The sequence below is a fragment of the Sapajus apella genome, unplaced genomic scaffold (genome assembly GCF_009761245.1).
Source record: "Sapajus apella isolate SASKATOON/1434 unplaced genomic scaffold, GSC_monkey_1.0 scaffold22, whole genome shotgun sequence".
Taxonomy (NCBI): Eukaryota; Metazoa; Chordata; class Mammalia; order Primates; family Cebidae; genus Sapajus; species Sapajus apella.
In genome coordinates this window covers 13,310,550-13,324,383 of record NW_022436962.1, presented here as the reverse complement: position 1 = coordinate 13,324,383, position 13,834 = coordinate 13,310,550, and the positions used below count along the sequence as shown (strand labels likewise).

The 13,834-nt window shown below is 37.5% G+C and overlaps 1 protein-coding gene across 6 annotated transcripts in view; it reads right to left on the bottom strand.

The window, feature by feature from the left end:
- Positions 1-13,834, bottom strand: part of SYT14 (synaptotagmin 14) — a 186,456-nt gene that overhangs the window by 48,989 nt on the left and 123,633 nt on the right. For all 6 annotated transcript variants that reach the window (XM_032289120.1, XM_032289126.1, XM_032289121.1 and 3 more), the window contains one exon: positions 3,230-3,501. In XM_032289120.1, coding sequence (XP_032145011.1) covers positions 3,230-3,501 — 272 coding nt within the window. The remainder of the gene's footprint in view (positions 1-3,229; positions 3,502-13,834) is intronic.

Genomic DNA, 13,834 nt, shown 5'->3' with positions numbered 1-13,834 from the left:
ATTCCCATAGGAGAATTCAGTTTTTAATGTAGTATGAGAAAATCAAAACAAACATATTCTTATTCTGTTAAAAAAATTTACAATTTAGAGCAAAATGTTTTAATGTATACTACTTCATAATTGGTCACTGAAGATTATTAGTTATATGGCTTTGGTATTGCAATTAAATATTTTCTAAAACAGTATCATGACAGCTAGGATTTTCAGGCAATAAAAATGTTTATCAGGTCCTAGACAGCTATTTTTGAATTTTGTTTCTCTTGATATTTCCCTCATTGTTTTTTCTTTTTTTTTTTCAAACATTCCAACAATTCTTGTGAAACCCAGTGTTGAAAGGGTAGAACCTTTACAGATAAAAGATATTATTTGCATTCTGAAAATAGGCAATAGCAATAGTCCTTCCTTTCAAGGCATCTGGATCAGTTTTAAAAAACCTTTAGATAGCAACAGGTCATCAAAAGTGTTTATAAACTCCTTCCCATGGAATTCTTCTGAACCTTCTCTTCTCTCTCAGTTTAATCATGTATGTGGATAGGCTCTAAGATAGCTACAGCCTGGATTAAACCAAGAGAAAAGTGACAACTTTCTATCTCACATATAATATCTATTACAAGGAAATAAAATAAACTTGAAAAAACACAAAAGTAAATTTTATATTAGCATAGGTTATAAGCATTCATATCTAAATATTTATGTAATGTGCATTTGCTATACTGTTTGAGTATATTCAGTGCTGTTACAGAAGACATAAAAATAAGCAGGATGGAGAAAATTCCAAAGAAGTGGTTACAGATAGCAAGTAAGCAGCTTCTGAAATATGGGCAAAACTCACAGTATGTGTTAACTATAGATAGTGAGCAAAGAAGCAGCTTGTGAGACACAGGCAGAATTCGTAAGATATTAAATATAAATAGTTAATAACTTACAACATATGCCAAAGATAGACGGATAGAAAATATGATAAATCAAATTAGTGTTACCTATAAAGGGATGAAACACACAAGCCATGATCATGTAGCCTCTGTACTGACAGCTCTGTCATCCATGTGCTCTACTTAAGAAATGCATATAAAACCTACAACTGCCTAGTAGGCTAACTGACAAGTTTCAGTGGTGGCCAGGTGTACAGTATAACTTTATCTCTCCCACAAACAAGTATGTGCTGTCAGCTCTTGGTACCCTCGTTCAAATCTCAACTCTGGTCCTTGTTACATCATAAATATGAATGATGATGGAAAAGAGACAGTGGACAGGATGTATGGGCACTGCATAAACCAGGACTCACATGGTGTGGTCCTGCTACCTCTACACACTTGCAGCTTATCCCTATGTGTGTTAACTGATTTCATCTAGCTCCTCTTACTTCTTGCTTTGTATGTGAAACACACACACACACACACACACACACACACATTCTCTTTCTCTCTCTCACATACACACACATACACACACACACACACACACACACACTCACTCATACACATAATTTGAGCATCTTACTTTGGTCTTTTAGTCCTCTGAGAGAGTTTTCCTGGTGATGTTTGGAGGGTACCACTGAACCAAAGTAATTTCTCATACAACATTTTAGATCAAAAAACTCAATATAATGTAGTTGTTAAGAGCACTGTTTTGGCAGCCAGACAGAACTGGGTTTGAACTATAGTTCCACTATATAAGAGCTTCTTGTACTTGGTCAAATTGTTTAGCTCTCTGACTTTTAATGTTTTCATTTATAAAACGGAAATAATAACTTACTAAAGATGTGGCTGTTAGAATTAAATGAGCAGACTACATAAAGCTTATAGCAAAATTCCAGATAAAAGTAGTGATAGGTATTATTGTTGTTGTTAATCCTACAGTCCAGGCTTCACTGTTAACTTGTAGGCTATATATACACAGTTTACAAAGCTACAAAATGGCTCTTTCAAATTTATTTAGGTAATGGAACATAAACATCCATCATGGAAAATCATAAAATAATGATATATTAAACTGTATCAATGTACAATTTTCTTCTAGGTCAGATACTGTAATACTAGAAATACTAAAAAAGCAGTAACAGATACAAAGTATTTTTAGCAATTATAGAAGAAAAACTTAAATTAAGGAAATTCTATCCATAGCTTAATTGCTCTGGGTCTTAGGAAACTACATCTATTATTTAATTTTGGCAGCAGATCTGAAAATTCATCTGGTGAGAATACAGACATATTTCAGTATTACTGAATGTTGTCTGGAAAAAAAGCTGTAAAAACTTGCAAGAACTTGCAATCTAAAACTTTTAAGTAGGCTGGGTGCAGAGGCTTATGCCTATAAACCCAGCACTCTGAGAGGCTCAGGAAGCAGGACTGCTTGAGCCCAGGAATTTGAGACTAGCCTGGGCAACACAGTGAGACTTTGTCTCTACAAAAAAAATTTTTTAAATATGTGGGTGTGGTGGTGCACACCTGTAGTCTCAGCTACTTGGGAAGCTGAGGTGGGAGGAAGCTGCAGTGAGCTGTGACAGAACGAGATTCTGTCTCAAAACAAAAACAAAAAAACTTGAAAGTAAATCTAAAAACAAATACTAATTTGTAAAACCTCTAGATTACCTTTATAGTTTTCATCATGATATAAACATTAAAACAAATTCTTTTTCAAATATGATAATACTTCAAAACTGCCACAAAATTATCTTTGTTGTCACTTCCACATTTTTGCTCCAAAACAGTAAGTAAACTTAAAACTCAACCAAACAACATGAAGTCATGGATTCAAATTTCATTAGTAAAGCTGATCATCATTTATTCTTTGTATTTTCTATGATAAAAAATACAGTAAGGTTATTTTGAAAGATTTGTGAAACACTGAGTAACTTCTCAAGAGCAAAAAAGATCCAAAATAAAATAAATACAAATAGTAACCTCAAGATGAAATAAGTAGGTAATTATTCTAGAATGTTTTATATAAAGTGTTTTTTTTTTTTTTTTTTAAAAAAAAAACCATCTTAAGTACCCATCCTCCTTTGGTGGTGGGGCTTGGGGTTGGAGAGTGGGGGCAGTTGAAGACTAGCTGGGACATACCTGATAAGTTTGTTGGATAAAGATCAGATTAAAAATGGATACTAATATCATAAGTCATAAAGGAACAAGATAGTGATAAAATCAATTCTTCTTACCAAGAGGAGAAGCACAGGATTATTATCCTCCAAATAACACTTATTTTCAAACTTCTATGTGCTTTTACTTACTTCAGGGCTCAGGACTGCAGTGCTGTCACTTGGAACATCTTCTTCATATCCTTTATTATGATAACTTTCTATTTCATGACCTGTGCTTCCTTCACTTGGGCACTTGTTATATGAGCATCTTGGACTGTTGCTGCAGTGGGAAAATTCACATTTACTGTCCCCAATTTCTGAGGGTGTACATGACAGATGGGGAGAACCACTGTCATCCTGATATGGTGGTGGCTGCAATTCATCCAGCGGGGGTGTTCTTCTCATTCTCTGAATGCAGTTTCCTGATAATGATTAAGAATCTGGTCACTGTTTCCAATTAGCCTCAACACGCAGTACAGTCTACAATAATTGTAAGTAACTTTTGAAAACTGGATTAAAAAACTGATGGCAACATAACTATTAGATTTACTAATGACTTTTCTTTTTCCCTAGTTCAGAGGCACAAATAAAATAATCTGGTTTCCCATTCCTCTCCTCCTGCATAATGAGATTAGGAAAAATATAAGTCATATATGAAGAAAGATCCTGTTATATGCCATAAAAATGAAGAGTAATAAGTATTAGCTAAATAGCTTATTTATTTGTCTCTCTCAAAACAATCCTGATGTATACATATTTCATCTATTACCCTGTGATCTGTGGCCACCCTAGGGTCAAAGCAATACAAATGTGGTTGGGAAAAACAAACATAAAACCTGTTTGATCTTCACCTATGTTCAACAAGAACTCATCTATGTTCTTCAGTTACTGAGATGAACTTAAACTAGCATACAGCTAGCAGTGTCAGAAATGTTTTTCTACATTGGTCCTGGATCCAGAATCCTAAAATGAGGTGCACTGTGAATCAGACCCAATCCCTGTTTGCTAACATCCATCAACCAGCAAAGATTGGAGGCTGTGTTCTGTCTCGTCTCCATTATAAGGGCACTCTATCCCACTCTACATCTGTGGCTGTATTCTTTGTAAAGTATGACTCCGTCTTGTTTATAGTAGGCATTTCCACCTCTAGCATTTAATGTGAAACCACATTTTCTTTCACTCTTAAATTATCCTTTTAATTTTTACCTCAATGATTTATCTCAGTGATTGAGAATAAACATATCTGTGAAAAAGGACAGAGTTAGGGGCAGGAGGGAAATAAGGAAATAGAGTCCAGTACATAATTTAAGAACACCTAAGTCTTTGTAGATAAATCCTGAATGCAATACTAAACATTAAATTTAAACACTGCTCTTTTTTTTTTCTTTCTTTTAATGAACTGGGCATCTCTTTTCTCAAAAGGGACCCTAGAAACAGTAGTTTGTATTATCATTGTTATGGAGTTCAGTTCAAATATTCAATAGTTCCTCTGTTCTTCCTAAGATAAAAAGGTACATAAGAACTATAAGCCTCATTTAAAAATAACCACAATGCTTAGTTCAAATGAAAAACAATAATTTGCACAAACTTAGCACAAATTTACATATTTGCTCAGAGGCCCTAATTTTGGAAAAAAAGAAAAACAATGTCTTAGTGAGTCTAATGGTCTAACCACAGAGTCATCTCTCAGTTTATGTGGGGAACTGGTCCTGACTCCACCATTCCCTCTCAAATAGCAAAATCCAAAAATGCTCAAGTACCTATTATAAAATGGTATAGTATTTACATATAACCTAAGTACATCCTCTCACATACTTTAAATCATCTCTATATTACTTATAATATCTAACACAACGTGAACACTACGTAAATGTTGTTAAACTGTACTGTTCAGGGAATAATAAGAAAAAGTATGCACATGTTGAGTACAGATGCAACCATCCATTTTTTTTTTTAAATATTTTCCATCTGAGGTTGGTTGAATTCACAGATGCAGAACCCACAGACATGGAGGGCCGGCTGTACTAACTTTAGTTTATAACATAAGCAAAAACTAAAAAAGTGACGGAATTAATATAGTTGAAGTTAAATTCGAGAAGACAGATTAGACATGTTGCAAGTCGTAGCCAAAAAAACCCACGGAATTCCAGAATGGTAAAAAGACAAGTGGTTTTAAGCAGTTAATTAGCTTGATCCATTTATGTGGGGTAGGTGAGTATGTGTGGCTAGCACTGCTGGCAGACTGACTTGACTCCAACCATAACCTCTTTCTCTCCTAAGCAGCATTCCAATTAGGAGTGCCCAATGAGATCTGCGCAGATTTCAGAGTGGACTTTCCAGGAAAGTTTTGTTTTCCTGATAAAAGCAGGCAGACTCTACCGGCAAGTCCCTCTGTCCCTTTGTCTTTCCCCTGCCTCCTGTTTGGAGGAGTAGCAGCTACCTTGTGACCATCCAGTGACAAGCATAAGAATGAAAGCTAGGAAGGCAGAAGCAGGAAAATGAAAAGCCCAGGTACCTGAAACATCACTAAGTAGCTACCTCCAAACTTGATGCCCGAGACAAATCCCTATTTGTTAAAGAAAAAAAAAAAGTTGGATTTTCTGTTTCCAAATATATTCCCAAGGGATATAGTTTATTAGTCATTCAACTGACATCCTCTACTCCTTTAAAAGTGCGTTTCATTAGTCATTGAATTAAAGGGTAATACCTAACTACTGTAACATGAAGTCAATTAAACATTTTTCAATGTAAGTGGTTTTGGGAGTCAACACACCACCTACTCCTTTACCATTTTTTTTTTTTGAGATGGACTCTCACTCTGTTGTCCAGGCTGGAGTGCAGTGGTGCGATCTTGGCTCACTGTAACCTCCACCTCGGGGGTTCAAGCAATTCTCCTGCCTCAGCCTCCTGAGTAGCTGGGATTACAGGTGCCCACCACCACGCCTGGCTCATTTTTTGTATTTTTTAGTAGAGATGGGATTTCACCATGTTGGCCAGGCTGGTCACAATCTCCTGACCTCAGGTGATCCCCCTGCCTCAGCCTCCCAGAGTACTGGGATTACAGGCATGAGCCACCGTGCCCAGCCTGCCTTTTTTCTTAGAAGAGAGGTGATCTTTCCTAGAAGTCTTGAGCATAGTGCCTCACGGATCTCACTGCACAGAACTGGATCACATGTCTATTCCTAAACCCATCACTGGTAGAAGAAATGGGATGACCATAATTGGCTGAAATTAATCAGAAGCCGTCAAAATTTGAAGCTGGGGAGGGGCCAGCTTCACTGTTCATATCTATATGGAAAAGAGTAGACGCCTAAACAATGTAGGATCCAGGAGGGAGGATGAAAGAGAAAGAATATTGGTTACAAAATGAATATGATCCAGTCTTTGCCTTCCCCATCCTTTAATTTGGCAATTCCATCTCAGTTTTCTTTTCTTTTTGGAGACATGGTGTCACTCTGTTATCCAGGTCGGAATGTAATGGTGCAATCATGGCTCATTGTAGTCTTGACCTCCCAGGTTCAAGCGATCCTCCCTCCTCAGCCTCCTAAGTAACTGGAACAATAGGCATGTGCCACCATGCCTGGCTAATTCTAAAACTGTTTGTAGAGACAGGGTTGCCCAGGCTGATCCTGAACTCCTGGGTTCAAGCAATCTGCCTGCCTTGGTGCCCCAAGGTGTTGGAATTATAGGCGTAAGGCACTGTGCCAGGCCTGTTTTCTGGATTAGAGTATTTTTTTTCTCTCTGTGGTTATTTTTTTCCTCAATATAATAATCCTTTTCTGAGCTTCCTTTTGATACGCCAGCACAGTGTAATTTCTGGTAATAATGTTATGCCTTATTTCCTTTGGCTTGCTTTTTCATATTAGGCCCCTGCCTAGCCGTGGGCCAACTAGTGTATTTTCACAGCTGAACACCAGGCATCTGGTGCTAGTTTAGATTCAGTGTAACTCTTGCTCCAGAGACCAAGGCACAAGTTACACAAAAATGGGCCTGTGATATTTAAAGATGTTAAGTAGGTTCAATGGGTAGACTTCACTACTGTTTTCCAGATTTGAGAGAAACAACATTAAAGCTGTGAATATATATAATTTATTTTAGCCACACCATATCCTCCAAGTTTTGAAAATAGTAATGCCACACTTTTATCTTTACTTTTCACTTTATTTTTGCATTTTATTTTTTAAAGTGAAGAACACACAAATGTAGGTGGAATAAACATTTCATTAAAAAATAGTTATGAAGATCCCTCCTTTTTAAATGTTTGCAATCTCTTTTTATTCTACATAGTATACTAAGAGCTGGCTCAAATATAATTGATGTGAAAATTTTTTAAAATAATTGTTTTATAAACTAACAAAACTTATATTATTAAATTACACTGTAAACAACCTAAAGAAGAAATTTCTAGTAGAACTATCAGACACCACATGATGATGCCCTTCCATTACTTTAGTTCTTGCTTTACTACCTAATTTCATGCCTCTATTTTTATATAAATCATATATCTATAAAAGGATTTAGGCATGGGTATATTTTAAGCATTTTAATTTACCATCTGCATATTGCATAGCACCTACAAAACAAGATGAAGTATTTTCTTACTGTAGAAAAAATAGCATGTGTGCACACACGGAATATGACCTGTGGTTCTTAGCTTTCACAACAGTGGTGAGAATCACAGCTCTAAAAAAAATGGTGTATATTCAACAACTGCAGAATTCATTTTTTTTTCAAGTGCCTGTGGAAATCTACCACAACTGATTACATGCTGGGCAATAAGTTAAGTTAATTCAATACATTTCACAAATTGGAAGCAGGAAGAGGATGTTTTCTAAATGAGGCAGGAGAGTAAATTCTAAAGGCAGGGAAGCTAAGGCCATGCTGACTTCCTAGAAATTAATCAAAAGGAAAACCCCACCTCTCCACACCCAAGTAACAAAAGGATCGGAGGCTACTCCCTTTGCACTGTGTGGCAGATGAAAAATGGGAAGTACCTCTGACTGGTTCTCTCCACAATCAGACTGGTGAGGGGCCAAGCCTTCATGTGTAACTCTGTAACTTCACGTCAGCCTCTGATTGGTCACCTCCTCCACCAATCAGACTGATTACAGTCCAGTTCTTCATTTACATAGGATGTAACCAAGTAACCAATGGGAAACCTCTAGAGGGTATTTAAACTCCAGAAAATTCTGTAGCCAGTGCTCTTGGGCTGCTCTGTGGAGTGTACTTTCATTTCAATAAATCCATGTTTTTGTTGCTTCATTATTTCGTTGCTTTGTTTGTGCATTTTGTATAATTATTTGTTCAAAACGCCAAGAATCTGGGGGACTCGTAGTCAAGACTATCCACTGGTAACATGACCATTACAGAATTAAGCTAGAAATCTGAAACAAAAATATAACTAGAAAATACATAGAAATCTAGACAAAAATAGCTAGAGATTAAAATATATTTCAAAACAATCCATGGATCAAAGAATAAATCACAATACAAATTAGAAATACCCTGAAGACAATGATAATGAAAATAATTTACCCAAGTACTTGTAGAATGTGGCTAATCTGTGCTTAGAAGGAAATTTATAGGTCTGAGCATATAATATTAGGGGGAGTAGGAGGCTGAAAAACAATGGTCTAAGAAGATCCTACTTCAAGAAGTAAACAAAAATAGCAAATTAAATCCAAAGAAAGTAGAAGAAATGAAATAATAAAGAACAGAGATTAAAAACCAACCATATAACAGAAAACATCAAAATAAAATTCACTGAAAACATGAATAAAATTGATAAACTACTAGATTAGTCTGGAAAAAAAGAGAGATTATATAAACTATTAATACTGGGAATAAAAAGAGGACATCATTTTAAATCCCACAGACATTAAAAAGACAGCAATTTCCCCTTTCTTCTTCTCTTTCTGAAAATTTCAGCCCTAAAGCCACTGAGTGGGGCAGAGGAAGGCAGAAGGCTACACTGATGTTGGAAAAGGAAGCCGCAGTGGTCCAAAGCCACATGTCAGAGCCCAAATGGGAAGATGTCTGGCCCAGTTTGCTGTCTTGGGGCCTGGGCCCCAGTGAGATGACAGAAGAGTGTCCATGTCCATACTAGGGAGTGGAGTCAGTCAAGCACATAGTGTCAAAACCCAAGGGCAGGTGAGAAGGGTCTTCAATTCAGAAAGTGGCCAGACTGAGGTGTAAAGTAGGGTAAAGAGAGCATGCAAACATGGGGGCAGTCCTACAGAGCATGCTGAAACCCAAGCAGGTGAGGAAGGCCCATTAAGGGGAGTCAGAGCCTTGGAAGGATAAGGAAGCTCCCCATGGGAGAGCAGCCTGGCCTGGGGCAACAGAGCCCAAGCAAGATAAAGAGTGTTTTCACACTGAGGAAGGAGAGCAACTGCATCAGAGCCATAAATCCAGGTGACTGGGGTGAGTTGTGAAAACCCAGGAGGGTGAGGAGGGTGCCACACACAGGGGTATCTGGTGAAGGATATCAGAGCATGAGCAGGTAAGGTGTGCATGTGCACAGACAGGTGGCCTATCAGGAAACTTCAGCCTAAGCAGGATGGACAGGGTGTCCAGTGCGAGAGTGGTCTGGAGTGTGGCAAAGTGGGATGAAGAAGGCAACTATGTGGAGAAAGGGGGAGTCCTGGACCATGGTGCTAAAACTCAAGCAAAAGGTCAGGGCCTAGATAGGACCATAAGGGCATCCAATATGGGGCAAGTTGACCTTGGGTATCAGAGCCAACGCACAGATGGTCATGAGGACACCCACAAGTAGGAAGGACAGTATGAAATATGAGAACCTAAACAGAGTGAAGGGGTCATGGGTGCAGAGAGTCAGGAGGACATGTGTGCATACTGATCAAATAATAAATATATTAAGGTTAATGGCAGCCAGGTCTCTTACCGATGGAAAAGGGAATTTTACAAATATGGAAAAGGAAAACACTAAAACAAATTCTGTGATGTTGGATTGGGATTGGACAATACATGTGAACTCATAGTTTAAAAATACATAGATAGAAGTAAATATAGTACAAATGTGCATATATTTGCACATACATCCATACATAAATATCCTAGCTTTGCTGAGAAGATTTGTGAACACTACCACTTAAATAGCAGTGAGTCCACCAAGTGCCTGGGTCTTGGCTTCTAAATCTATCATCCACTAAAAGGAACTAGGACTCTTTGAAGAAACGGCTAATTCCAGGGTGGGGCCAGGCAAAGTACCTGAGGAGCCTAGAAAAATCTGTGTACTGAAAGTGAGGAGATATTCAAAGACTGATGGGGATATGTCAAAAGGGCAAAGAAGTCAGCTTGATGGTCCTCCCACTGACCACTAATAGTTTGAGCTCAAAATAAATAATTACAGTAACTGATATTGCTCATTGAAGAAATGAAAGCCATGAGGTCACGAAGATACAAATAAGTATACAAATAAATGAAAAAATTTTTGAGGAATAGGATATGTACATAGTTACACAATATCTCCCACAAAATACTTTTTAAATTATAAGGGTAACTTTATATTAGAGAAGCCTGGTAGATACCACCTTAAACTAGATATTAAAGTGAACATTAAAAGGAATGGAGCAAATTAAAATTGTGCCCCACTTGATAAAATGCAATGAAGAATCTCTCTCATAAAATAGATAACATACCTCTACAAAATAACTCCACAATCTGTCAAAATGAACCCATGAAGAAAAAGAAAATTATATCATCTTTAATCTATTACAGAAATTGAATCCATATTTTAAAATCTACCTAATAAAGAAAATTCCAGGCTCTGAGTGCTTCACTGGTGAATTTATTATTTAAAGAAGGGAATTAAAAAATACCAATTTTACACAAATTTTTTCAGATGATACAAAAAAGAGGGACTACTTCTTATTTTATGAGGCTATAACAACCTTGACATCAGGACCTGAAAAGTATCTTACAAGAAAGAAAAAGTATCAACCAATCTCTCTTGTGAACATAGATACAAAAAAATCTATACAAAATATTAGCAAATCTAACCCAGAGTTATACAAACAGGATACCATATCATAATCAACTTGGAATGCAGTTATTCTATACATGCAAGTGGATGTAACATTTAAGAATGAATCAATCTAATTTACTGCACTGAAAGAACAAATATAAAAATATGATAATTGTAAAAGACTTACTAAAAGCACTTGATAAAACTCATTATCCATTCATGATAAAATCTCTGAGCACACGAGGAACAGAAGGCAACTTCCCTTTTCTCCTAAAGGGTATCTATGTAAGTCCTAAAGCAAACATCATATTTAACAGTGCAATGTTGAAAGTTTTACATCTGAGATTGAGAATGACAAGGATCCCTGTTATTACCACTTCTATTCAACAATGTTAAAGGTTCCAGCCAGAGCAATAAGGCAAGAAAAAGAAGATGTAAAATGATAGGAATTAGAAAAATAACTGTCATTACTCTCAGAAGATGAATGTTTTGTATAAAACCCAAAATAATTTAGAGATAATCTATTAAGAGTTAGTAAATAAATTTAGCAAGGGCACTGGCTATGTGATCAATATTAAAAAAAATGAATTGAATTTCTACACACAATGAAAAATTAGCAAAAATTTTTTAAATCTCAGATAATAGCATCAGATAACATCACCTAAGGATAATGCTAAGATATGACCTTGCTACTTTTTTTTCTAGTTTTTGGGTTTACAATTAAAATGTATATTCTTAGCAATTGGTGGAATCCAAACTTTGGCATTCTAGGCAGTGCCTATACGGTATAGGAAGGGACAGCTGAAAACCAACAGAGCTTCCTTTCTCCAGTAACATGGCATCTCAAAAAAAGAGGAGAGACTAGTCTACCATCGGCGATTAGGGAATTGCAGGTTTGATAAATGCTTTCACTAGTTTGGCTACTGCAAAAATTAATAGGCTTGAAAAATGATGGCAGATTATCATAAACTTAATTAGATGACTTCAGCTACAGTTGCCACTCCAGATGGAGTCTCCGTATTGAGCAAATTAAGACAGCCTTGGTATCTGATATGTAGCTTTAACCTACAAATGCTCTATTCCTTCATATTAATCCAGATAGAACAAAAGTTAACAGGTTGTCTTACCCAGGCAAGGACAGGAATACATCTACTGTCCTGCTTTAGGGAAATAAAAAAATTTTGCTCTATGTCACGATCTGCTCTGCAGAAACCTTGGCTGCCTCAATATTCCATACTGCTTTTACTTAATCCTGCTCTGATGACAGCAAGCTATTATGACTAGGAGAGGAGAAGAGTTGATAGATGAAGTGCCTTGGTAAGATACACATGTAAGACAGAATCAATAGGTAAATCCTCAAAAATACAGAGGCTTGCCATGTCAATAATGTTCCCCGAGGATTCAGGAATATAATAATATTCCTCCCGAAGTCAAAGAGAATTTAATATTCCTTATCTCTTTCCTACTAAGGAGACAAAAAGCTTTGTTGGCCTCTTTACACTTTGAAAGCAGCACATTCCACATTTTAATATACAGCTCTTATCCATTTATAAGGTAAACTAAAAAGCTAATACTTTGAGTAGCATTCACAGCAGGTCTCTCAGGATGATTGAGGATACGTTAGAGAAAGCTCTACACCTGACCTTTGAGACCCAGCAAACCAAGTGGCGCTAAAATGTCTGTTGCAGGTAATGACGCTAAAAAGTATCATTGGGAAGCCCTGATGGTAAAACTGCAGAGTAGGCCTATAGATTTTTAAAAATTATCTTCAAGGCCAGGCATGGTGGCTCATGTCTGTAGTCTCAACACTTTAGGAGGCTGAGACAGGAGGGCTGCTTGAGACCAGGAGTTCCAGACCAGCCTGGGCAACATAGTGAGATTCTGTCTCTATAAAAAATTAAAAATTTGGCCAGGTGCAGTGGCTCACATTGGTCATTGCAGAACTTTGGGAAGCCAAGGAGGACTGAGAGCTTGAGCCCAGGAGTTTGAGATTAGCCTGGGCAACATGGCGAAAGTTCATCTCGACAAAAAAATACAAAAATTAGCCAGGCGTGGTGGCATGTGTCTATGGTCCCACCTATTCAGGAGGCTGAGGTGGGAGAATCACTTGAGCCCAGGAGGTCAAGGTAGCAGTGAGCCATGATCATACCACTGCACTCCGGCCTGGGCCCCAGAGTGAGACCCTGTCTCAAGAAAAAAAACTTAAAAATTAGCTGAGTGTTGTAGCACACACCTGTAATTGCAGCTACTGAAGAGAGCTGTCTGAGGCTGCAGTGACCTGTGACTGTGCCACTATACTCCAGTCTGAGCCATAGAGCATGACCCTGTTACAAAATACATACATAAATCATCTTCTTTTGTATCTTCAGATACATTTTATTAGAAAACAAAGTTCAGATTATTTTTGTGCCATGCCTTGAAAGTCTAATCTTTGATTAGTTTATTATCCTGATAGTTTGAAATAATCCATTACTAAGTTGGGCATGGTGGCTCATGCCTGTAATCCTGGCACTTTGGGAGGCCAAGGGGGGTGGATCACTTGAGGGCAGGAGTTTGAGATCAGCCTGGCCAACATGGTGAAGTCCTATCTCTACTAAAAATACAAAACAAAACAAAACAGAAATTAGCTGGGCATGGTGGTGCATGCCTCCACTCCTAACCACTTGGGAAGCTAAAGTGGGAGAATTGCTTGAACCCAGGAGGCAGGGGTTCCAGTGAGCCAAGATCACGCCACTGCACTCCAGCCTGGGTAACAGAGCAAGAATCCA